The sequence below is a fragment of the Vanellus vanellus genome, assembly GCF_965231255.1.
Source record: "Vanellus vanellus genome assembly, chromosome: 5".
In the NCBI taxonomy this organism is placed as follows: Eukaryota; Metazoa; Chordata; class Aves; order Charadriiformes; family Charadriidae; genus Vanellus; species Vanellus vanellus.
This window is the reverse complement of record NC_138910.1, coordinates 11,716,382-11,742,945: the sequence shown is the minus strand read 5'-3', so window position 1 is coordinate 11,742,945 and position 26,564 is coordinate 11,716,382. Positions and strand designations below refer to the sequence as shown.

At 46.7% G+C, this 26,564-nt stretch overlaps 1 protein-coding gene across 1 annotated transcript in view; it reads right to left on the bottom strand.

Moving 5' to 3' along the window:
* SLC12A8 (solute carrier family 12 member 8) overlaps window positions 1–26,564 on the bottom strand; it is a gene marked incomplete at its 5' end in the record, with an annotated part of 52,396 nt that overhangs the window by 5,739 nt on the left and 20,093 nt on the right. The window contains 8 exon segments of the mRNA XM_082484451.1: window positions 1,793–1,890; window positions 2,771–3,446; window positions 7,069–7,215; window positions 9,163–9,232; window positions 9,234–9,265; window positions 10,421–10,508; window positions 11,993–12,080; window positions 19,553–19,666. Coding sequence (XP_082340577.1) covers window positions 1,793–1,890; window positions 2,771–3,446; window positions 7,069–7,215; window positions 9,163–9,232; window positions 9,234–9,265; window positions 10,421–10,508; window positions 11,993–12,080; window positions 19,553–19,666 — 1,313 coding nt within the window.

The following is a 26,564-nucleotide window of genomic DNA, read 5'->3' as shown; positions in this document are numbered from 1 at the left end:
ATGAGTGTTCGCTTTTAGGCGTTTCCCTCCTAACGATGTCCCAGGTTGGGGATGCAACAGAGGCTCTCCTGGCCCAAGACCTGCTGCACAGTCGGGGTCCTGCCTTGTGGGAGGAGTGATGCCAGCTGCAACCACATGGGTGGATGGATGTTCCTGGCTGAAGCTGGTGCTGCAGCAGGACCTCTGGGGAGCCACATCATCTCCCGCCTGCAAAACGCTCCATGATGCATGGCTTTTGGCCACACATAGAGCACTTCCATACAGCATTATCTGAAAAGATCTGGATATGGCATGGCTGAGGTTTCTCAGTAATGAGGTTCCCATGTTATAGAGAGCCTCGTTTGGTCTCACTGTTAAAAGGAGGGACAGCACAGATTTACGGTGTCATCTTCAGCAGCATGGAGGTGGCTTTCAGTGAGCTACCTTGAGTGCTAGAGGCAGCGTGGGCCTCAGGTCTCTGCTTGGGCTACTCCAAGAGGAGTATCCAGAGGCTCGGGAGGTAGATTTGGCTCAAGGGGCACATGAATGGCGTCAAGGGTAGCATCTTCGTGGATCAGGTTAGGAACAGCAAGGGGCAACATGCAAAGAAAGAGATAAATGAGTGCAGACTGACACTATCAGTGAAGCTGGGAGAGGGCAGAGGGGAATGGAATCAGGATGAATAAATGCATCTGATTTTTGCCTCTGTGATTCTAATTTGCATTGTTGATCCCTTCCCAGCTCTGCTGTAACCTCCTCCCAAGTCTGACTATTGACAGGAACCAAATCTGCTTTAACGAACACATCAGTCACCTCTGTAAGCAAATTCCCCCGCGAAGGCAGAGAGCTGACTGCTCCGGGATGACATGTGCTTGGGAGCCACATTAGTTACTAAGCCCGGAGACAGCATCAAGGCGCAACCTCCTAAAGATGTCATCGCTAGAGAGGAGCCTCCAGCATCCATCCCACCCCTGGCACCGCAATCCGGCGGGACCCCTCGCCCGGACCTGGCTGCTGGCAGCAGCAGCAGGGAATCTGAAAGGTGGGTGTCAAACTCCATCTGCAGATGAAACTAAAAGGGTTCGGTGTGTTGTTTGAGTGGGTTTGTTACATTTTACACAGTTATGAAATCCCCGTCCATGCAGCAAAGCCATATGGTTCATTCATTATGCATATCTGACCCTTTCCCTGTCATCTGCCCGTTAATCCATCTTCCCAAGATGAATTTAAATGTCTTAAACTCCTCAGCGGCTTGAGACAGAAGCTATTTAAAAGTTATTTATTCTTTAAAGTAACGTGCTGGAGGAATGGTCTGCTTTCCTCTCTCAAAAAGGTTGAATTTCACAACCGGTCTGCTGGTATCAGGAGGTCAGAACTAACAAAACCCCATCCCAGGCTTGCAGAAACCATCTCATAAATAAAAGCAAGACAGCTTTGAAGCTGGTGTCACACTCCATCTCACGGCAAGAAAAAGCAGGCTGGCACACAGTGAAGAGAGGGACACTGTTGTTTTCCCAGCCAGTCGTGCATCTTGAAAGTTCTAAGATGCCAGACTTTGAATTGGTAACTTTTTGGGTTGGATTGGGGTTTTTTTGCTGCTTTTGTTGCCTGAAATAATGTGTCATCTGGCTTTCCCTGAATTTGAACTACTGGATGCGTGGTACCTTGAGTACTTAAATTCAGGTGATCTGAAACAGTAGAAACAAAAGCCATTTTAAAGTACTGGAGTGTATTTACACTGCGCTAAGTGATGAATTTCCATCCTTTTTCTACAATCACAAATCAATGCTCAAAATAAAAGAAAATTACTTACACCAACAAAAGAAATCCAGTGGTTGCAGAATTTGGAGTAGAAAGATTCTGGTATTTGCTGAATTCCCAGCTCTGGATTTTGTTGCTTTATAGGCGATTCTAAAGAAAAAAAAAAAAAAGAGGAAAAAAAAAGAAAAAAAGAGGGAAAAAAACCCACAGACGAGACATCAAAAAGGGGGTAAAGTGTTTTGTTTTTTTTTTTCTCCTACTTCATATTACCAGATTGCAGAAAAACAAAGCAGAAAATCTAGCTGACAGCTGGGTATGGCAGAGCTTAACCAAAACTTCTAAAATGAAAGCAAAAAAGAAGTGCAAGGTAAAAAAAAGATGCCAACTCCGGTGCCGAATCCATTTGAAGACCACATCTACCTATCTCCGCTTCAGTTTCCCTATTTGTAAAAGAAGAGAAATAAGGGTTTTCTCTATTGGAAAGGTTTACAAAGCTTAACTGAATAATGCTGATAAAACACTACAGCACTGAGATGACACACTCCAAGGAAACACATGGTATCAAATACCCACATTGCCACCAAAACAAATTCAGACTTTTGGCAGTGGATGTTGAATTACAGGCTCCATGCGTACAGGTCCACCTGGGGACCACTGCATTTTGATAGCCTGAGTTTTAGGCTCGCACAGCTCCATCCTTCCTACCCTGCACCAGGATGAAGGAAACCCCAAGATGCACTCAAAACCTTTTTTAATGTAAAGCGTTAAGTGTGCACGTGTAGAATAATGAGTGTAGAGTAAACAACCCTACACTACATGTAGTCTTGCCGGCTTTCCTGTCATTAATCTTCCATAGGAAATTGCATTGGAACTTCTCCTGTGAAGCACTGCAACGAACCCTACCCTCACCTGGAATAAATGACATTATTGCTATGAATCATTGAATGACAGCCCCATATAATGCTAGTTCCACACCTTCCTCCAGGAAAGCACCGTGAGCATGGAGGTGTCCGTCTCCTACAGCCCTTACCTTCTCCTCTCTGGCCGGGGAGCGCGGGTGTCTCAGCGCAGAGCTGCTCCCCCGGCTCCAGCAGCCCGGGTGTCCGCTGGGCATCCGCAGTGGGTGATGAGCACGGACCCGTGTCACGCTGACAGCCCTGCTCAGCCAGGTCCTGACAGCTCTCGTGGCGGGGCTCCACGGTCTCATCCCAGCCGTACTGAGCCAGGGAAGCATCATGAGGGAGATCCAGAAGAAAGCTGTCTTGTAATGTCTGCTTGGCTGGCTTCTTTGCCTTCTTTTGTTTGACTTTTGGGGTTAAATTCTCAGCTCCTCCTTTTTTGCAAGTACCTGGTTCACTACGGAATGGTTTAAAAAGCTGGTCCATGTCTTTTGTGAATTCCAGCAAGGTGCCATTTGATCTGCTTTGAATTACTCCATCTGCTACACGGCTGGAGGGCTTGTTGAAAATTAAAGGCTGGGAAGAGTGAGCAGGCCTAGTGTTTTCCATCTGGGTCTCATCAAGTTTCTGCTGAACGTTGTAGCTTAAGGAGACTGAGAAATAGGAATAATCTACAGCAATATATGTTAACATGAAGTTGATGGTGACTATGGGAGCAAGAACGTTCACTTGCCCAATGAAGACGAAAGCCATGGTGATGAGACTTGTTAAGCAAATCGCAGCCACTGGAGTCTTGTTGGGTCCTTTCTAGTTCATAAATAAAACAAACTTACATTTAAATTAATAACCATGAGCCTCACCGTGAGGATTCATCACTTGCTCAGCTGCCGTGGGTGGTTACCTGGGCGGTCTGCAGTATCCCCTTAGTCATGAAACACACACACATGCGCACAAGCAGAGGCTCACCAGCCTAATAAATTAAAGAACAGGCTGGAAGCCAAAAGCCGCTGAGCTCCCACCTTATCCCTGAGCCTTACTCAAGCTTTCTCTTCGGAAAACTCATCCACTCTCCATATCTCCACGGTAAAACAATGTCATTAAAGCAGCAATAGACCTTCAGAGAGATTTGTGGGGCTTATGGGAAGTCTGGCAATAAAATGCGTTAATTAGAGTTAAATGTTCATCTCCAATTTCTCTACAGGACTCCGCATCGCTGCCTACCCAAAAGGCTCCCCCACGCTGCCGTTGGAAAGCCTCCGGCTGCCAGATACAGTTGGTGAGGCTCTGCCTGCACAGAGCAGTGCCGTCTTCGCAGCAGCAGCTTCTGGCCCTGTCCTGACACGAGGCTGAGCTAAATCCGTGGTCTGCTGAGCCTCTGCACTCAGGGTTTCCCCTCCTTACTTCCACCCGAGCCGCACCGTCCCAGCGGCAGGAGGAAAGCAGCAGAGAGGTTGGGCAGCTGAGGATGCTGGAGGGCGGGAGGGAGCCCCAGCGATGCCGGGCGTGCGTCGGGAAGGCGGGCAGCCAGGAGAAACACCGCCTGCGCTTCTCCTTTGGGGTGGGGTGAGGGCAAGGAGAGGAGGAGAAGGGGAAAGACAAAGTAAAGAGCATCAGGGGGTGGAAAGACTTGAGCCATCAGCTCGTGAACTTTAATCCCAGGTCTAACGCGCCCTTCCTTGGACCAGGCACTGTCTCGCCGTTTCGGTACCTGAGAAGCCCGTGCAGGCTGCGTAAAGATCTCAGTGGGAAATATCTTACAAGATACTTTATAAAATATCTTAGGTTTTCACTTACTGCATGAGCTTCTTTAATAAACACACAGCTCAAATGGAAACTATCGCTATTTCCTCCGTTCTTATTTGTTAATAGAAAAGGGACCTTACGCCTTTTCACAATGAAACAGAAATACATCTCGGGGATAAAGGAACACGGGTCTCAGAAAGCATCTTCGGTATCAGAAGAACGTACTGAGATGGTGAACAGATGGGATGATCTCAGGATGCCTCTAGCTTGGGTTTAACGCTACAGACAATAGTCGAGTCCTTCCCATCAGCTGGGGTTATGGTGACTACCACACTTCTTTCGGCCATGGAAAAGAACTGATGTGGAACAGCTCAGTAATGGCAAACTAAACTTATTAACTCTCCGTAAACCAAATCTAGACAATTTTCAAGGTGGCAGAGAGAAGGATGGGGGGAAAGTGATCTGCCTTTGATTTCTCACCTCTTTTTGAGCCCTTCCCATTGTGGCACTCTGCCCAGACAGAATTCAGAGCAGAAAATTTGACAGAAAGACAGAACACTATCAGAGAAGAGAGGGAATCAGTTTTGCAGTCAAATTTGTTAAATCACTGAGAATTTGCAAAGGATTGTGAAGTGGAGAACAGTGTGTTCTGGGGTTGCCTGATGACTGCCTTCAGGAGCTGGAAGTTTTTGCTGTTGTTATTGTTCCTCATTCACTTATAATTATTACTATTTATTATTATTATTATTGCTATTATTATGACTTTAGTTTTAGAAAATTACTTTGAGAACCATAAAACAAAGTATAGAAAATTATTACACCTATAAAACATTTCAACATTTTAAAACGTTCCTAGATACCAGTATTGTAAAATATCTTCCCGTATTTACAAGCTGCTCTGAAGGAGCAAAACATCATCAGATTTTTCCAGCTGCTCGGTACAGACAATTTGGTGCTGCGGGTTATAGAGAGTGAGGGAATTATTTCCTCCCTGTTTAGAAGAGAAAGCCATAAAAAATAGCTTGCTGTGAATGTATAGCCCAAGCCTACAGAGTCCTTAGTGACGGGTACTTTGACTGATCTCAGCAGAACGACTCATGTGAATGAGGATTATTTGTGAGGACAAGGAAAAAGCCTCTTGTCATATTCAAAGCAAGGCTTTGTTTCAAAGCATAGCCAAAGCTTAGCAGCTCCCTAACTTAACCTTTCACATCTATTCTTTGTTTTTATTTTAGAGTGTCCAAAAGGCACCTCATCTTACAAAGAAGTGCGCTCTCCTCCAGTGTGCGCAGACCCAATCCACTGCACTGCGACTAGTCATGAACTCAGCCATGAGGTTACCAGAGAGGATAGGAAGAGCTCAAAGAAAAAGTGCAGGAAATAAGAAAAAATAATAATAATGATAAAATAATAACGAGGCAGTTACCACCCATTTCACCAAAGTGCCTGGACAAAAGCTTCAGCCTTTTGCCCTGGCTGGAAGGGCAGAGACGAGTGAGCTACCTCCCTCCATCATGGTTAGGATCAGCACCCGTGTAGATAAGGCGTTTGCAAAAAAAAAAAACCCGCAGGTAAAGTTGTATCGTAAGTAGCTGTTTTAATAGGGGCATCTCGAAAGAGGTGGGTCCGAGGGAGGGAGGGGACGGATGGACGGCAGCCCGGGAAGGGCTGTCTGTGCGTGGGGACAGGACAGCCAGCCCCGGGGCCGGGGCGCAGAGGGGGATGAGCGAGATGCAGGGCTGCTCCTGCGCGGTGCTGAGCCCGTGGGAGGGCTTGGGGCAGAGGTAGTGCCGCATGGGGGACAAGCAGGGAAAGGACCGTGGGCAGCTGTGGTGTAGTAAAACTGACATAAACTAGGAAAATGAAATGTAAAATGTGATTGAGGCAACCAAGGAAACCTGCTGCTCAAGTCCTCTGTACTGCCCCAACCCTGTTTAATTATTTACCTAATATTAAAATAGAGAAATAGTAACTAGACATGATTTATCTACGATTCTATTAAAGAACTAACCACCAGACAACGTACTATTGTTGATAAGCAGGGTATTCCTGTCAAGAGAGTGATGAACTGTAGGCCTGGTCAGCAAACCGAGAAAACCACCTGGAACTGCCGAGATCAGAGGAGAAATAGGTAAAAGGTAATTTTGGCAGGAGGAGATCGTAACCACTGACTCGTTGACCACCTACCCAAATGACACCACTTACTCAAAAGACAACAATGGAAGAAGAAGACTGAGTCTGCGCACTAATTTACATGGGAAGCGAAGAAATCTCGACCAATCATTAAAGAGAATAACAATGAATATGTATTAATTGTTTGAATATGTAACAATCAGTGTATAAAAGTGGAGATTTTTGAAACTAAGGCGTGCTCCTGTTTTGGGACGAGCATCCCATTTCTGCACATTAATGGAATAAACTTAGAAATACCTCTGCTCTGTGTGTTATTGGCTTGCACACCGGGTAAAGAACCCAGATTTGGGACAACAGCTTGAGTTTTTGATAAAACCACCCACTTCCCGTCTTTTCTGCCTCCTGTAGGGTACCAGACCCCAAGCCTTCCCCTCCTTGATTTTCATAGATTCCCCATCTCACCCTACAGGCACAGAGAAATCCTGGCTTCTTAAACCACTAGTTTTCCTTCAGGTGAAGGTTTGAGAGCAATCTCGGAGGAAGGATGACTCACCCCACGTCCAAGGAAGGCGAGCATGGGGATCACATTCTCCTGGGCGATGCACTGCAGGATCCTGGGTGCTCCGTACAGCCCTCCCATGCAGGAGGCCAGGGACGAGATGTACAGCCCTAGCAAAAACAAGAAACCCACCAAGGACACCTGGGGGAAGTGGAGAGAATGCAAAGTTCATTATGTTGTTCTTTAAAGACCCCCTCACAGTCTTACATACGTGTATTTTAAGAGATCACGTATATTTTGTAGCGTCGCTAAATGAACGGAGAGAGCCCTGGGAAAGCAGCAATTTAACCGGTCTGTGGTATAAAGTGCAAGCAATTAATACAGGAAAATTATCCCATAAAAGTAATTTAATACTGAACATCCTGTACCGACAGAGCCATTTGACAAGCTCATATCCAAGAAATTCTGTGTCACTTGGAGCAATTGCAGCAAAGCAGCAGCTATTAGTTTCCCCTTAAGTAACTGGAAGTGAGTTTATTTCAGGAGAGATCCCTTATATACAGAGCACATCATACAGGAAAAGCTGCCCAGGCTTCCAACCATCCAAAACAGGAAGACAAACCCCTGTGTCCCCGAGGGGAAAACCAATCCTGAAAGAAAATCCACAGTAAAACCAAATCAAAATTGCCACTTAAACAAATGGCATCTCAAAAAACACGCTCCGAAGGATATAATACAATGACCTTATTTTCCTGTCTTCAATGAGAAAAGAATTTCCTTTGGCCAACGTGAAACTTAAAAAAAAAAAAAAAAATCTTTAAAGCCACAGTGCTAACAAGGATGGGTTTCTTACCGGTTTCTAGTGAGCGCCCTTTCAAACAGGGAGCATCTCCTGTGGGATTGCAGGGAAAGGAGGGCAGATCATGGTCTAACACAAAAGTGATGATGGGTCCCCCTGCGCTGGTCCCCACTGTCAAGAGCTGCCAGCACAGGCAGCATCTCAACTCACCCAAAAAAAAACCTCACCCAAATACACAAAACCCCACAATATGAACGCTATGCAAGAAAACTTTGAAATGAGAGTGCTCCTGTGGGAGCCCCTGGTGTGAGGACATGGGCAGACACAGCCATGGAGACTAAGGTCTAGGGTCACCTGAGCCATCCCCAAGTCCTGCAGGACCACACAAGCCTGGATGGACACCAGCCAGCCACAGAGAAAGGCATAACAGAGGATAACACCAGCACAAAGGCCAGGCAGGGAGAAAACCCCCAAATTTTGTTCCAGATCCATCCTCCCCATACTCTGCCGAAACGAGCTGCTGGAGGTGCCCACAGACATCTGTGGCAGGGGATGGCACTGATTGCAAGTCCCTCACGTCCCACGTGTCCTTCGCTCCCACCCCTCCTCTTGTGGAAAATGAGGTCTAAATGAACATGGGTCCTCCCAGCTCCTGCCCCTGTTCAAATCAGGTGGCGCATGCTTTATTAGCAGGAATTACAAAAATTTACATGTTTAAAGAGGATTCAAGCTACATGTGCCTTTTCCTCATCTACGAAAACCACACGTAGCAAAGAAGAGATAGGGTAAAAAGCCATAAAATGCTTGCTGTTTGGGGAAGGCATGCAAAATTGATGTTGTGGTCCAGAACTGTGCAAACTTCCTACCACAGCGTTTCTTTTCCCCATGAAAATCCTCTTGGCCTTGTGAATTTTATCTTGTGGGCCAGAAGAAACTTGAGAGAAAGATGAGCAGATACCAGCTTCCATTAGACCAATGGACAGACACTCGATAGGGAATCTTCCAGACACTCGATGGGGAATCTTCCCTCTCCTCTAATCCTGCCCTGCTCTGAGAAATATTTGGAAGAAACAATCACTTGTGCCAGACATCACGCATTTTTTTAGCTGCCCCAAGTGCTTGCATTTAAATGTACTACTTGACATTCAAATCAGGGTTAGAGGGGAAGAGTCCTTTTCACCGAGGCTGATGAAAGGGTTTGCTGGGGGTTTTGAGCACGGAGAGCGCGTATACTTTGTAAGAAATCGGCACTTCGAGCTCGTTAGAAGTGAAATTACTGAATCTCATTTTTAGGCTTAAAAAGCCAAACAAGTATTGTAAGGGAGAAAAGCAGCCAAGCCCTCGCTCACCTGTGAGTGACAGAAAGGGAGAGTTTGCGCGTTGGATGTGTAACGATCTGTCCTCCTCTGCCCCTCAAACAAAGTCATTAACATCTAAAGCAGCTTGTAATAACTCAAAGAAGCAACATGAATATTGGAATTGCACCATTGTTTTGTTCCATGCTAAGGAAAAAAAAAAATTGAATTTGGTTTTTTGTTTGTTTGGCTGTTTTTTTTTTAATATTTATCATTATTAAATATCTTCATAATCTTTACTGGGAGATTTTTCATCTCCCCCGCAGGGGGTTTTGAAGTTAAAACACAGCTTTAACAACGTCTTTCTCTTCAGCTGCTTCATTTAATTCTTTTAGTTACTGAGTTTTTCACCCGCTAAGTCTGTCACGCTGGCATACAAAGATGTTGCCTTAAAGAAGATAGGAACGTTCTTTTTCCCCTGAAACAGAGATGATTTTTTACCTTAGCAGGAAGTGGCAGGAGCCCCACCAATAACCTGGAGTGTATTTTGGGGACTGGAGGAAGTCTAGAGCTACAATTACTTAGAGAGAAAACGAAGCCAGAGTTTCAAACTGGTATTTTAGAGAAGAACCACGTTACGAATCAAATAAATGGCAAACATGTCAATTTTAAATTAATCACAAAGAATAGCGTCAAATATGATGAACCCAGGATTTTGGATAATGCCGAATAATAGAAAATTATATCCCATTTAAAGTAAGACCGTGACACACGCCAAAACCTTTTGCTCTCTTTTTAAAGGCCCGCAATGATAAGGTTCATTGCCTGGAACGCTACAAACCTCCCTCATGTACATACACCCGTGTGGAATGTCTCGAGTTTAATAATCCTATCGCCCGCCCTGCAATTACAGCCCGCTAGATATGGAAATGTAAGCTGCGCTTGACTTAGTAAAGATAAGCAGTCGGGTTCTTTAGAGATTTCAGTTTGGTCTAAGCTTTCACCAACGAGAAAGGATACGTTGAATAAAATACAGCATTTATCATTAGACCACATTAGCATATTTTAGCTCTTAAAGCTATTGCCGGGTGATTATGCCAAGATTCGGCGTTACGGGATATGCCGCTGAATACAAAGCTATTCGAATCAATTGTACGCTGCGATTGGCAATGGGAAAATCCCCCTGAATTTCAATGAGGGATGGGCACCCAAATTCCTTAGGCTTTTGGAAAAGTTCGAGCTTTCAGTAAGGCAGACGGCAACCCAAAAGCACCGTTATCTAAAACCACGCTGGGTTATTCGAACAAGTTACCTTCTCTGCTATCATGAAGTCATAGCGGAGTGACTGACGCGTACAAATGGCTCCCAGCAAAAAAACAAAGACCATGTACAGAAACCACCTGCAAACAATAAAAGTAAACTGTTTTTTTCCAGCAAGAGAAGACCGTTGAGAATTCTGCCCATTAGCAGAGCCAGGAGAAGGTCAAGTACCTGCAGGTTGGGTCTTCAATCACTCTGCATGGGCTGTTTCTGCATGATTTAGCCTCAGGGCTAAATCTAACACTGGTCCACGTTACTTACCTGCTACAGTACACCAGGGACAGCCGCTGAGTGACCATACGGTACCCCTGAGGGGCAGCTACCTGTACTCTTGATCTGTGCATGGGGGAAATAACCCGGTCCTGGGGACAGACTTTTTAGCAGGGCCTGTTGCGACAGGACAAGGGGTAATGGCTTTAAACTAAAACAGGGCAGATTCAGACTAGACAGAAGGAAGAAAGTTTTTACTGTGAGCACGGTGAAACACTGGCCCAGGTTGCCCAGAGAGGTGGTAGGTGCCCCATCCCTGGAAACACTCAAGGTCAGGTTGGACGGGGCTCTGAGCAACCTGATCTAGTGGAAGCTGTCCCTGCTCATTGCAGGGGGGTTGGACTAGATGGCCTTTAAAGGTCCCTTCCAACCCAAACTATTCTACGGTTCTATGACTCTGCAGGTACACAGGTCCCCTTGTCTGGCAGTAATGTTAAACACTGCCGCCAGTTTGCTCTACAACCTCAGTCACGATCCTCCTTTGGTATCTCTGGCATTTCCACTATGCAGGTGGAGGGATAAGCTAGTCTGTCTGCAAAGTCCAGACAGCAGAGACGTGAACGACCACAGTCCAACCATCTGTGATACTTCTGTGTCCCATGGAATCCCTCACTTAAAACAAGCACCATTTTCAGCAGGAATCCCTCTAAATTCAGAAGAGCCTTCCTGTCTGGACCTTGGTACGCAATTAAACATAATTATTTCAAAAACAATTTAGGTGGCAATGAAAACAAGCAGGAAAACCTACTGAGGTGTTTTTTGTTTGTTTTGTTTTTTTTTTAATACATAACAATATTTTACTCCTGGAAAGCAGCATTTCCCAGGGGACAGCACCGCTCGGGAAAGTGGGGCTCCTGGGTTCCTCTGGCCTTGCAGGTGGGTAGGTCATCTCACCTGTCTTGGCCCATTTTTTATATTTTATGGTTTTTACATTTTCTATTTATATAGAAAAAGAAAGGACTTTGAAATCGACAGCAAAAAGTGACAAAATCACGCACCCCAAGCCTTCAAGAACTTTGCATCCTGCTCCGGGCCAGCCAGGCTGCAGCAACACAACCTCTCTCGCACCAACACACATCCCACCCGGCAGAGGAAGGACTGATTATATCCGCGTTAATGAACCTCTTCTCTAACCCACCCGGAGTAGGTGGTGGTAATGGATGATAATTTGAATGAGAGCCAGACTTTAATTTTCCAGATGGCTGAGTAATAAAAGGTTGATGGGAATCTGAAATGGATTGGTCACATCCAGGGCAGTGTCCAAAGAGTAAATTTTCCCCAGTCTATGACTTACGAGGTGCCGATAGCAGCCAAAGACCCCAGGGGGATGTTGGTGGCAGGCTTCTGGAGATCTCCGCTCATATTGAACCCAGCCATCACACCTGTATTTTGTAGACATAAATGTAATTTAGAGTTAATCTAAGTTAGAGCGTATATAATACATATTATATATAATACGTAATATCATTTAATCAATCAGTTAATCGATTGCTTCAGAACAGTAACTATATCATTTAATTGCACTTAACACACACACATGAATATTGGCTCCCGTGATTGCTTGGTAAGAAACTGTTCACGTCTTTAACGGAAGCAAGCCAACGCTAACACGCCTACAAAGAACCATTTGTCCAGTTTGAACAATGCTGGAGGGGACAAAAAAAAAAAAAAAAAGGCAGAAATGTGAACAAAACCCATCTTATCTTAATGTAAACCTCACAGAAGACAGTGCTGTGTAATTGTTGACAAGAAAAATGCTACCGTTCATCAGGGCAGCGCATTCAGCAGGGGGTACTACCCCCCCAGACCAGATCCATTACAGGTCTCTGCATTCATAGGGGACAACTGCCGTTACAAACCAGCCTGTCCTGTCCGTGTTTAATGACGATCACACGCGCATTTAGCAGAGGGAATAACAGTGCTCAGCACGTAGGTGGCACCTCCCAGCCAAGGGATCTGCTTTGGAAGTAGGCATTATCGCCGCTTTGCAGATAGGAAAATAGAAAGCACTGAGAGGGTAAGTGATTGTCCCAGCGTCACGTAGAAAACACGTGGTAGGACTAAGAATAAAGTACTGAACTGTTATTTTAGGCCAGCGTACAGGGTATTGTACAATCAGAGACAGTCCTTAGCCTAAAGATTTACCATCCAAAGATACAAGAAAGGGAAACAGGATGGAGCAAAGGATTACAGTCTCCACGTTCGGGCTAGGAACCCAAGACTGAAACGGGTTAAGAGACTTTGCCCATAGTTGAAGAAGGAGTTATACCAGACTTGGCAAGAAAACACAACTTTTCTGGTCAAATTATCCCAAAACTTTTCCTAGAGGACTTTAGATATCCGCTATAAATAATAATAATTAAAAAAAATAAAATCTGTAATTTAGAATCCTGATGAGGATTTGGACAATTTGAACGCAGGACAGAAGAGCCCCTTTAAGACACTAATTTTTGCCCATCACCATCCCACCCCTCGGATGTCAGACTAACATCTTCATAAGGACACGTGGGCCAGGTGCCAGCCAGCAGTGCTCGTGGTATGGTCCCTGGGAGCCGGGGTGAGATCACCACAGAACAACAATGAGGAGGAGGACGCCAACGCTTGCAGCATCTGCCAGCCCCGGCAGCAGGGGACCGACCGTGCGTCGGTCTGCCACTCAGCTGCCAAGTCCAGCAGTCATTCCTCATTTTCACAGGGCACAAGAATGACAGTCCGTCTCCGAGGCTGCAAATCTGAGTGACTGCAGCTCTAAATCAGCAACAACCCATAGCACATTAAAGCTCAAACACTGATTGCTGCTTGGGAGGGTTTTCTCCCAAGATGAAGGGTAGACAGGAGCTGTGGGACAAATCCCAGCTCAGCCAGATGGGTGCATTCCCTGCAGACCTTGTATGGCCACCAATAGACTGCCGACAGGGAGCAATGGTTGGGATGCTAATCGGGGAACAGGGGCTGACCTCCCTGCTCCATCCCAGGCTTTGCTGTGTATCTTCATAGCTCCACCTCCCCGTCTGCTAGATGGGAATTGTAACACTTCCCCTCCTCGCCGTGGTGCCGTGAGAATAGCACATTAACGAGCACAAGGCACTCACATGTTGCCAAACACATCAGCTAAGCATCCAGGGCTTCACTTATTTATTAATAATATTTTTTCCTTGATCGTCTTTATTTTTGCCCTTGATCATCCCACCCAGCAGCCATCTTTGTCTTTCACCCTCTCCGCCACAGAGCCAGAGTCCCAACAGGCCTCCTCTGTCCCCACGGGCTCCTGGCATTCCTCAGCTCCCGGAAGAGCTGTCTTCCAGATTCGGACCAGATTTGAATCCTTGACACCATACTGAGAACATTACAAATCAAAATGAGTTCTTAATTTTCTGCTGGAAGAATATTCCGTGCACATATTTCTGAACAGCACTGCTGAAAGCCCAACAACTGGTATGCTTTTCCCTGGATATAGCTTCCAAGCACTGTTCAAGCACTGCTGCTTTTAAATAGCTACACAATAAGCTTAGCTGGAGGTGAGAAAAGTCAGGAAGGCAGAAGGCCATGGAAACAGTCACAAACATCATGCTAAAAGAAGCCTCTATGAAGCACTCTTTGGTGACATGCTACTTTGTCCTTCAGGGGCAAAGCAGAAAGCTGAGAATACTCTGAATTTTTCTTCCAAAGGGAGCAAATCATTGTCAGGACAGCTGTTAATCTCATGTGCCTCTTGGCCAAGTTTCCCAAACATCTGGCATCACCTCTAAATCTTCCAGCTTGAGCTTGACTCACCTCTTCCTCATCCAAACTCCTGCCTCAGCAAAGCACTGGGGAAACACCAAAATGGCGTTTTCTGGACTGAATACGAAAAAAGTTGAAGACACGTGAGTCATCGGCGCAGCGATGACTGCACAGCCCAGGCTGCCTCATTGCCTCCCTCGCACAGACCCACGCATGTTCGGGAGCAGCCAGGAGATGACCTGCCAGAGCCCACATAAATGGGATCTTGAGACTGATGATTGACCTCCTGCCCAGCAGTGACTAAGGATCAGATCCAGGCCAGTGCACAGCATTAGCTTTTGTCAGGACCCCCAGGAGGTCATCAGAGTCTCATAGCTTCCACTGCCAAAGGCCAAGGCCACCACAGAGGGAACCAACACAGATACGCTCAGCCACTCAGGCCAAAGCCATCTCCTCTGTGCTGCAACTGTGCCTCTGAGCTGAGTAGCAAAAAGTAGGAACAATCTGGTAGTACAGACTTATAGACAATGCCAAAAGACTTAAAGACAATGCCAAAGCCACCTCTCCACCACCACCCAAAAAGTAATTTTCCAGACAGGATGACAGCTGCCAAAAAGCAGTACTGAGAACGTCTTTTGCGAGCAGCAGACTAACCATCGCTCTTCTGAATGAAAGGACAACCTGATTTATTTTCAAAAAAAACCTAAACAATCTCCACCATCCATAACCTCAGTCACCCCCTGACAGAAAACTGGTCTGACTTGCAAGTAGCCACAAACAGCCTTTCCAGAGACTCTAGTTACTCAACAGAAGAAAAACCCTACACTTGCATATAAAATTCAACAACGTAGAGAAGTTGGGACGTTCCTCCCTCCGGACACAGACCTGTCCCCTAGGGAAATGGCCAATCCCTTCTGAACTCAAGAAATCATATCTGCAGATTGTCCAGGGAGAAAATTATCCACCTCTCTGTTTCAGCGAGATAGCAGGCTGGATTTTCCACACTGGCTATTATCTCAGAGAGCAGCAGATAATGACAAAGCTTCTGGACAAGGAAGCACAAAAACACAGTCAACTCAGCCAGGAAATTATGGCTGAGACAGTCTGTACATTGCTGCTTTTCCCAGCATAATCCTGTCCTGGGCATCATCCAGGCGGTGGATACGTGCACGAGGGGACCACCTACATTGTACATTAGACACAACCATCAGCTCCACCAGCTCTGGCTTCTAACTCCATCAGCTACGGTTTATAGCTGTAGATATGAATGCTTGCAAACACCCATTGCATTTCCCAGTGAATTTACTACAAAATATAAAAGGTTTTTTTTTTTTTTCCTTTGCCCAAGAGTTGAAGAATGGAAAATCTTAGATAAGAACTGTAGCTAATTTTTTAAAAGGGCCAAATTCTCCACTGATGTAAGCTGGCATCTCTCCATAGACTTCAATGGAGTTCTGCCAGTTTACATCATCTGATAACTTAGCCCAAAACTTCTAAATCTATTTGCTGTCGTTTAGCAAGTGCCAAATATGGTTTATTTCAGAACTGGTTTCAGTACGATGATATTTTCCACGAATGCCGCTTCAAACGTCGTCTTACTTTCTTGTATCACACGACAACACACTTCTTTCATTAGACATAAAACCTCGGGGATTTAGTAGAAAAAGAAAAACATTCCCTGCACAACAGAACCGATGTTTAACTTCATTTTTAAAATGCATTGACGGTTATGCGGCTGCTGCTCGGAGCTGAACGTGGGCAGGCAGCTCCCGAGACTCCTTCCCCGTGCAAAGCCCTGGTTAGATGGGTTGCCGGGTGTTTGCATATCACAGCACGGCAGCAACACACGTGCATTAAGAAGGTATTCACAAACATGCAGAAAAACATCTGGTTAACACACAGAATCTCTATAGGGGTATGTTGACATCTTCCATAGCGAGTATGTGCATCTTTTTGATTGAAGCCAGCAAATCTGAGTCTTCCATGCCCACGCGCTCCCATTTAGGCCAGCTCTAGATGTATGTTTTGGATTGCTTCGCTACTTCTCTATTATTAAATGACAAACTTGGGGGAATAAAGCCAGCTGCACTGCACATCCAGCTGAAATGGTTTAAACGGCTATTACCCAGGAAGCAAACGGACCAGCTTCTGCTTGCCACCGCTCAACCGTAAAACCGGGATAACTTCATTCACATTGCTGGAATCGCACCAAAAAAAAATACAGAGAAAAAGAGAAAACAACCCAACCTGGAGCAAAACGATCCAAGGAGGATGCTCGTAGGAGGCTGCATGTCGCTACCGGTCTACGGAAGGCTGGGATGACCATCCCATCCCTTCCAGCCAAAGCACCAACCCAGCTGCTCCTCCTGCCCGTTCGGTCCCAGCAAGGGTCTCCCCGCAGGTCCTGCTCCCCCTTCCTGAAGCGGCTGCCCCCTCTTTGCTTTTACAGCTACCAGCCTGTATTTCTGAAGTTTCCATTTCACTGCTATTTCTGGTGGAAATAGGCAACTTAAAACCGCTTTTCAGTACATCCCAGAGACCAAACTTAAGCCAGTTGAATTCAGATAATCATTTCAGAGGGAGAGGAAAGAGCTTATCCTGAAGAGATCAAAATAGTTTCACTTCAAAGAGGAACATTTCATCTCAGAAAGGCCCAAGCACCTTGTTTCACAATTTCCTAAATGTTTTTTTTAAAAAAAAAACTTTGTTATCAAAACAGCATCTTAGATTGCGAACTAGCATATGCTAAAAATTAAAAAGAGTAAACATAACATTTAATAAATTAAAGATAAACAGAACATTGCTTTGGGTCACAGAAATGTTTCAAACTGGCTCGAAGTAACCCCTCAAAACTAAACAACATATTGTTTCGCTGAAACTCTCCGCAACTTTCTGTTGCGTCTCAACGCAAAGGATTTTGCTTCCAGTGCTTTGGCCGGGTCACTGCGGGGGTTCCAGCAGAGGTGGGCACCCCTTGGGGATGGTGCTGGGCAGGAGCAGGAGCACGGGCCGGAGGTGACAGCCCGGGAGCGATGTTCGCGTGTCCCTGCCTTTCCTTTTCATGCAGAGGCACTGGGGACTGACGCTGCCACTCGCTCGCCACCTGCATGACGCTGCCTGCCCTGCGTCAGGGGCGCTGGCACTCCTATCGCATCTCCCCAGCCTGCTGGTAACGCCGCTGCCAAACCCATCCCTGAAATGTCACCTCCAGTCTCGTGGACCGCCTGTCCTGATGGCGGGCGGGCTCGGGCTGCGGCCAGGCAGCCCCACCGCCAATGCGGTGGGGAAGCAGCTCTGCATCCCAAGAAACGCGGGGTGTCCTCTGCAGCCCGAGCATGGCACCCCCATGGTGGGGGAGGCGATGAGCTAAGCCAGCGTGGGTCAGGCGGGACCGGGGGGAACCAGCCTTCACTCATCGCTCCAGCCCGAGGAGATGTGAGCTTTGCTCCCAGCACTTCTGAAGTTGCACTGAGCTCCCCATTCGTGATCTGCAGCCGAGACGTCTTGACTCCCACCCTAAAAATTTCCTAATCAGATCACAAGTTCTTCCAAGAGCACCGAACGCAACCCTACGTTTTATGAGGCTCCTGAACTCCGCAGTGCTACAAACGGCAATAACAGCAGCAATAGCGATGTTATACGGTACCACTGGCACCGCTACTCCGAAGGAATAATTTAAATCCTGTAAATAACCAAGCAATTAAACAGAACGCATGAAAAAGCTGTGCAGCAACCAAAGTAATTATACATCAGCCCAAACTGTATTTTCAGAGAATGTTTAACATTGCTACTGGTATTACTACTGCTAACTAATAAAGCAACAGGCTGCCAGAGCTTTAAATAAATTATATCTATTAGCTTTGGCATTCTTCCTAGCAGCCAAGCATTAACAGTGATGAAGAACCATTTAATATGGCTAATTGCGGTAATTTTCTGCACAGTTTTGTCATAACTATTCCTTCTTCTATAACCAGGGAGCTGGAAAAAAAACCTGCTTTCCTGCATCAGAGGCAGGGCTCATGGGGAAAGTCTCTTTCTTTGGCCGGGGGACTCGCTTGGGCCAGGCAGAAATGACAAAAAAGAGGGCAGAAGCCGACTTCCCCATGGTGCCGACAATTCAGGCAGTTGAGTTTTCCAGGAGGAAGTCTACACAGAGGCAATAGCCAGCCTGATAAACTGGGAGAGAGGATTTGAAAGGAAAATCTGAAGTCCTGCACTAGGTGCGCTTGACAAAGTGCCACCTTCTGCTACCAGACCACTCCTCCAGTCCCATCTGTTTCACAAAACCATTTCGTTTGTCTCCCTGTACCGCAGCAATTCTGCGAACAACTTCCAGCAAGTTGCTTAGAGCTAATCCTCTGAAAATTCACTCTGTAATCCAAGGATTCATTGCTATGGAAACTGCTTATAATCGGTACTTTTTATAGCTTAAAAAAAAAAAACAGCATCAACAAAAGGTACTGTAACTCCAATTGATAGTCATTTCATTCCCACTGGAGATTGCCAGCTTTGGAAAGGGGACATGGATCTTCCTGGTAATTTAAGGGAATGAATAATATGAATGCATCCAGTTAAGCTCATAAGCGTGAGCTCTGCTGACACGCAAAGATGCCTCCGTGATGCCGTGCAGAGTGGTGGGTCAGCATCATGAGCCGTGGCATCAGCCCAGCTCGGCCACCCGCCCGCGCTAAGGCTGGAGGGAAAGCCCTCCCGTGCTCTTCCCACCCTCCCAGTGCAATCAAGTCATAAGACTTATCTAATAAGATAAATCACGATCAGCCCTTTTAAAAAGGTTTGATACCTTGTGGCCTGGCAGCACTGGCCAAGATTGGTGCCTGAGCCTTGTCCTTGGCAGGGAGGGATTTACACCACCACGTCAACCCATAGAGGTGACCAGCAGTTTTGGACCACAGAGAGACAGAAGAAGACATTCAAGTGAACAGGACAGGAGTGTGCAAAATTGGAGATGCTGGAGGAAAGCCTGAACATTTGGAATAGACTACCTGAGTCTGCTATGGTGAACTGTGGTCCCGCTTGCCTCGCTCACAGCCCAGAGGAACTGCCCTTGATTTTGCGCATCTCCGAGATGTGACTGTGGAGGTAAAGAGGGGGAAGATAAAACTTACAGTACCTGTGGCAGCTGGGAAAAACACTCCAAAAACAGTGAAGAAGGACTCCCCCTGGCTGTAGTCCGGCAGTGTGTTGTTGAACATCAGCTCTTCAGAGTAGCCGACAAAGCCATGCTCTGTGAAGACATGGAGGGGGAGAGGAGAACCTCAGAAACCACAGGGGGACTGCAGGAGACCCTCCAGCCTGCTCTCGGTGACCACCCATCCTCTAAACACGTGCAACAGCAGCGGCTGTTTCCAGGGGTAGTTTAAAAGGATGAATGTGAACTTTTTTCATGGGGGGAGAAGGTAGAGGAGAGGTCAGTGTGGTTATAAGGGTGCAAATGCTGGGGAAAGGTGCAGTGGTGCAGGCCAGCACGTTGAGAGGCACCACCAGGCTGGGTGGCTCTCGCCAAGCCAGAACACGGATTGTATCAAGTCCCGTCTGGGAGAAAGCGTCCCGCTTCCATCTTCCTGTAAAACCTGTCCGCAGAGGAAAACCAGTTGCAGGAATCAGCTAATATTTATGCTTATTTATCCACACCACTTTAATCCCCTTTCCAAACAGCAAAATTATGCTGCCATAAGACAACTGCATCCCTGAGCAAGCCCTCACACCATACCCCAATTCTATGTTTCTGCCATTCAAGCTCCTGCACAGACAAGACCCGAGATATGCCCATGCTGTGAAGCTGCTAACAACACACCCAGTTTATACACTCATTGCCAACGAGGCCAGAGCCAATAAAGCCAATTTGTTGCAGGGTGGGTTCTGCTCTACAAGATGGGTTTCCCATTGGAGAAGGAATAAGGTGGTCTAAAACTGCCCAGTGCTCTGATGCTGTGTTGTGCACTTACCCTCCTGATGCCATCGCTCTCCTGTTGCTGTGTTATCATCTCCAAACCAAGGCTAAACATGGGGATGTGACCAGCCCCCTGCTTCCCAAATCTTCTGCAGATGTTTATCACGGTGCAGCAAGGAGCACATGCCGAGACCTTGGTCTGTGCCCCACTCCCCACACCAACTTCTGCCAAATTTTTCCAAGGTCATCCACACACAAGTTTTACTTTCCAAATAAAAAGTTTTACAGAAGATGGGAGGGATAAGCAATGGGTAGGATATCAATGTCATGCAACTGGTTTACTGGGTGTGTAATGGAGGCTCCTGCTCCCTCGCGTCACACCAGAAGGACTGGTCAAATGCTTCCACAAACCTGGATTTGTTAGGAATAATTAAGCCCAACAGCTGATGTGCCAGCGGGGCATTTCTCAGGAAAGGTTTTAGATGCTTATAGGTAGAAAAGATAACTCATGAAAAGCAGGTTAAGGAATTAAAGATATGTCTATGAAATGAATAATTTCATTTTCAACAGGCAAGACTGCTCTTTAATGGAGTATCTTAATCTGTGGAAACTTGTCCTCCCTGTCAGTAATCCAAATGCTCATGCCAGCTGGGGTGGGAGGTGAGCAAAGTCGGCTCCTTTTTTCCTCCTGCCGCTACAATCTATCTCCGAAAGACATGTGACTGCAATAACTTGAATTTTCTCATTAGCAGGCAGGATGTTGTTTATGGCTGCAGAGGGTGATGGCCAGAAATTAAAAAAAGACTCCATCAAAGCTGCTCCACGCCTCAAAGACAACATTAATGACGTTTGGACAATAGATTAAACCGGAAAACTAAATCAGAGCTCTGAACACAAGACATATCCATTTAAAGTCTCAGAATATAACTAACCACAGAGCTTTGAAGTTGCCACAGAGAAGTCCTATAGATAATCAGAAGTTTCCTACTACATCTGCATTCATGCTGTTGCCCAAACATGGATGGAAACACACTGATAGCAAAGGTCTCCTGCTGCTACGCTTTTTAGAACCACCAGCTACTTTCACTAGGAACAAGTCCCAGACGAGATTTAAAGGGAATAAGCTCAGCACAGCACACTGACCTCTGGAACCCACGGATGCCTGCAGAAAGCACTGCTTCTGGAGAAATAAAGGGGGGATTTGTGTAGGCTCTATGTTCCCACAAGACCAGACCTGAGCTCCTTCACCTGGAATTCGTGCCCACGACGATGGCAGGGCACGTGGGCAGGCTGCAAAGCTCCCACCAAACTGCTCGAGGAAAATTTCAGTCCCTGGCCAAGGGATTTTTCACAAAGTATGTGCTCCTCTTGGAAATGTTAATGTTTCATTAGTAAAAAAATAAAAAAGGTGGGCAAAATATTCACCTTGCCCCATGGACATCTGCAGACCTTCTGCAACCTGTGCTTCATAGCAGCAGCAGCAAATATATCTATGTCACTCTTGACAAAAGTTTGTGCCACTGATTCTTAAACATGTCCTGTGAAGCAGACTCTAGCCTCTCTTGATGGTTTACTCTCATCTTTTCCCATCTTTATCATTTAGGTTTCCCCTACTGTGTAACTAAAATCACCCTGTTTGAGGTTCATGCTGCTATTTCTTGCCTGATCTTTAAGTTATTTGTATTTTTAATGCCATCCTTTCACCTACTGCAAACCGTCCCCATCCTGCACTGGCACAGCCAACGGTTTCTGCCAGGCTGTAAAACTTTGTGTTTGTCTTCATACAAACCACAAATTGTCCTTTTCACGTCGCTTCCCCAGCTTGTGCGAGGTCATCTGGAAGTCTGAGCCTCTCAGCCGTGCTGCTGCGAGCCCTTCCCAGCTGGGGCTCATCTGCAAACTGAATCTGCATGTTCTCTTTTCCATCATCGAAGCAGTTAAGGAAAACACCAAATAACACCACACCAAAGCCAGACCCTCACAGAACCTCACCAGACACAGCCTCCTGCTTTGTGAGTGAACCATCTCCAACCAAGGCCTTCCCAAGAGGGTTTCAGGGCTATATGATTCAATGACAGGCTGATCCAGGCACTTTGGGTGCCTTATGTCTCCTTTCTCGTACAAAAGGCCAAGTATACAACCAGACTACGTTTGCTGTGATAGCATTGTGGCCATACCATGGCCAAAGAGTGACCATGAGACCCATGAGTCCAACGTCTGACCTGCATCTGTGTGCATCTGACTCCTATTAATCTTAAGAAGCCAAATGATCCCTTATGCACCATCCATTCATCTGCTGTCCCCTTTCCTACTTTGTTTCCCTAAGTGTAAGCCCTGGGTGGAAGAGACAAAGCCCAAAACCATGGCAGATGTCACTGGATCCACAGAAAATGACAGCCATGGATTTGTTGAAAGAGCCACAGGATGAGCCTACAACTCCATCCCACTTGTGCTTCCTTTCCTGGCAGCTCCGGCTGGCGAGAGGAAGCCCAGCCATCCCACATTTCCCCTTTATACAGAACCAGGAGCTTTCTCGTCTAATTAAAGAAAAGTTCATCCAAATGTTACTTGTTACTGCAACCTCATTTCTCAGTCAATCACCCTCCCGTGAAGCAAATCGCACGTCCCTTTTGATGGATTTTACGCAATTGCCATCAATTTAAGCAAGCTACCGCCACGCGACCATGGAGCTGAGAACAACTCACTGTGAGTGTCTCCTGGCTGCCCTCATGCCGGCGACCAGAGCGAGTCATCTGTGACCTTTCAGCTGTCATATTAATGGGACTAATTGTAGCTGACAGGGCAATTGGGCTGAAAATCATCCAAAACAAAACAGGAATCAGCAACTGAGACCAATCGGTTAAACCAACAGAGCACTCGGTCGGTTGTTCACAGAGTCAATTATCCACATCCCATTGAAAGTGCACTTCAAAAGGAAGAGCTTCGGAAGGAGGAGGGAAGGAAATGCGATAGGGTCTATATTTGGCGCTCTGATCTCCAAACAAGGCAAGATCATTTTATTAATTTTTTTTTTTTTTTTTTGGTAAGAGGATCTTTTCCTCCAGCTAACTGCTGGGTACACGAGATCCAAGCCAGATTCCTCCCTCCTCACTCATTACAAAATGTTTGTCTGACAAATTTTGCTCTCAATTAATTTATGCAACCCCACAGCCTCTAAATCCTGCCTTTAATGATCCTGCTCTCGGTTGGCTTGCAGAGCCAGAGGGCTGGAGCTGAAGTGCTATAAACAATCTTCCCAGTATGATGTTAGAAGGAAAAGAATCTGGTTCCTTCTCTGTGCCGTGTCAGCCTTATGGGAAATGCACAATAAAGAGCGGTAACAATTTATTTTCATCATTAGATGCTCAATAAGAAGCAGGCAAATAATGGATTTCTCAAGTGGCTGAGCTGAAATAAATACACAAGGGGGGGGGGGCGGGGGAATTGACACAGAGCAACATCTGAATTGTTCCTGTGATTTCTGACAAATTAAGTCCTTCCAGTTGCCCTTATTAAAATGACAATAAAAGTAAAACTTACAATAAACAATAAAAACCACCTAGCAAGTTTCAAATGGAAGAGCTTCCAGAATGAGCATCCTCCATTCACAAGCGCAGAGGGACCACAGAGGGCTGCGCATCAGCCTGATGCAGGCGGAGGAGGAGGAGGAAGGTGGCCAGGATTCTCATGTTCCCCTGGCCACCACAGACACCTGGGACAGGGTACCAGCCTTCGCCTGGTTGCCATCGCTGCATCCACCCCTCTGCCCCAGCTGGATTCCACGTTTAAGCTTTTCTTGCCACTTTCTCCCACCTCTTGCCCCGTGGAAGAGGATGAAAGCAGCCGAGGGAGTTTTTGGCACTTGGGACCCACCTTAGCAGGGCGGCCCCTCCATGAAGGCCGGGGTTTCGGAGCGGGACTTGAAGATGTTGGAGAAGGGGCGCGAGGCGAAGCTGTGGTTATGCGGGGTCAGGCCATTATGCAACGGCACAGAGGACGACGGCGCTGCCAAGTTCCAGGCAACCTGGAGCTCATTACAGATTAGTCAAGTCTTGGCCAAATTCAATAAGCCTGTTCACAAGCTTAAGGTTAAGTAAACCCTGGCACCGAGGCAGGGGCTAAATAACGCAAAAATGGAAAACCACCTTAAAAAACAGCTCCCAGAAGACGGTCACGTATTGCACTCTGCTTGTGATTAGAGATTTTAATTACAAAGGTGGATGCTGAAGGCTTAAAGTGGTGAGATTTTTTTCTTTTCCTAAATAAGTAAGCCCACACGTTCCCGCCTGGAAGGTACTTGCTGAGATTTGCTTTCAGAGGAACAGCTGGAAGTGTTTGTCTTGCAGCACATTTCCCAGGTCTGACCCCAGCGTTTTCAGGATCCTGTGTGATGTAAGAGGTGGAGAGCCAAAGAGTAATTATATATCCTTGGCATAATTATCTCCCCTCTCTCTTTCTCTCTTCTTCCATCTCTAAACCCTTCTGGCGTAAGCTCCGAAATCCAGTCATTCCCCTTGGACACCACTCCAAGCAGACGCCCGGAGTGAGGTCCCAGAGCAGGTGCTGGCAGTACCCGGCACAGCAGCATGAAGAGAGCAGGAATGGTCCTCACAGCCCGGCCCCACAGCTGCCATCCTCACCTGAACACACACCTTCATGGTGAGATGAAGCTTCACTCCTTCTCGCCAGCCACATGTTTGCATTTTCATCCTCCAAACTCTTAGCCAAGGGCAAGGTACAAGCCCGGTACTTCTGAGCTGGTAACTCTCTGGTGGGTGAGTCAAGTCCTGCCAGCTTGGAAACTCTCAGAAGTTGTGGTCTATCAGATGACTGTTGGGTGGCCTAAACCAAATTAATTTCTTCATAGGTCAAAGTGCTCTACAGCAAGGGAGGACTGAAATTCTCCCTCCAAAAGTCCTTGCAATACTAGTTTTGCCCCTGCCTGCCCATCCATTGATGGTCTGGTGGCCACCAAACTCACCACAGGTACTCACTAGCCATAGCCTATCACACAAGAAGAGCATCTTCACTTGCCAAGGGAAAGTCAGGTGTGCCTGCCTTTAATGAAGCGATATTTTCATGCCAAAACACCACCAGCAATAGTTTTTTTCAGCACCTCAGAGTACACTTGCAGATACACAGGATTAGCCTCCCTCATAGAAACCGTGGATGTGCAGATGGATGCAAAGCCATGAATGTCATCCGAACCCAACGGCCTTTTTATCTCTGCCTTCTCCCAACGCTATGCAAATGCTGAAATTTAATTTGAGGCAACAAGCAGCACGGGACCCTCTGTCACAACGGCTCTGAATGACACAGCGGTGCTCTCGACAGCTCAGCTTCCCAGCGAAGGGGCTACTCACACATGCCGGAGAATGACACGGATTCGGCTGACCGCAACCAGCCCACCAACGCCATGCAGGGCACCCAAGGAAGGTCACTGAAAACAGCGCACCTCCCCAGCAAACTGGCATCATCAAAGAGGCATGAAGAAGGCACCTGGGTCATAAATAACACTTTAATCACTTTTCCCAATGGAATAAAAAATGAATAAATCAAAGCGGTGCAGTGGCAAGCCCCATCCCCCCACATCCCTCCCTGCACACGCTTGGCTTCCTGTGCTTGGACTTGTTTAACACCGACATTAACAATCACGTTTCCAACGCTCTCCCAAGGCCGGGCCACTCCTGCAGCCGTGCCTTTGCAACCGCCCAGCTCCAGCTCCTGAGGTCCTCCCACCTCCCGCTCATGGGGGCAGCACACAAAACGCCAAGTCAGCAGAAACCACACCATCCTTTTTTCCCAGGCAAGTCCTACACTACCGCCTCTACTCCCAGGCGTTGCCCTGCTGCTGCCAAACTGGTACGGGGCAGATGGAGGCAGAGATGTATGAGAAACCTGTAGAAAGGTTGGGAAGGAAAAGGGTGAGAGGGAAGCAGCGCTGGAGGTGGACAGAGAATAGTATGGCGGTTTTTCCGTGCCACCAGTCCACTGCTCAACTGGCTGTGGGCTGACACTCGGCCTGTTGGATGCATGAATAGATTTTCACCAGAACATCCCCAGTCCTCTAAAAGACAGAGAACTGGTGAGTCATGAAAGCAAAGCGCGTTAAGAGGCAGAGCTGTGCTGGCAGGTACAGAGAATAAACATAACCTTCGCTGAGCTTGTACGGAGGTACAAAAACGTATTAACATCTTCCAGGACATCTCCTGCTTCACCTTTGGATATACAA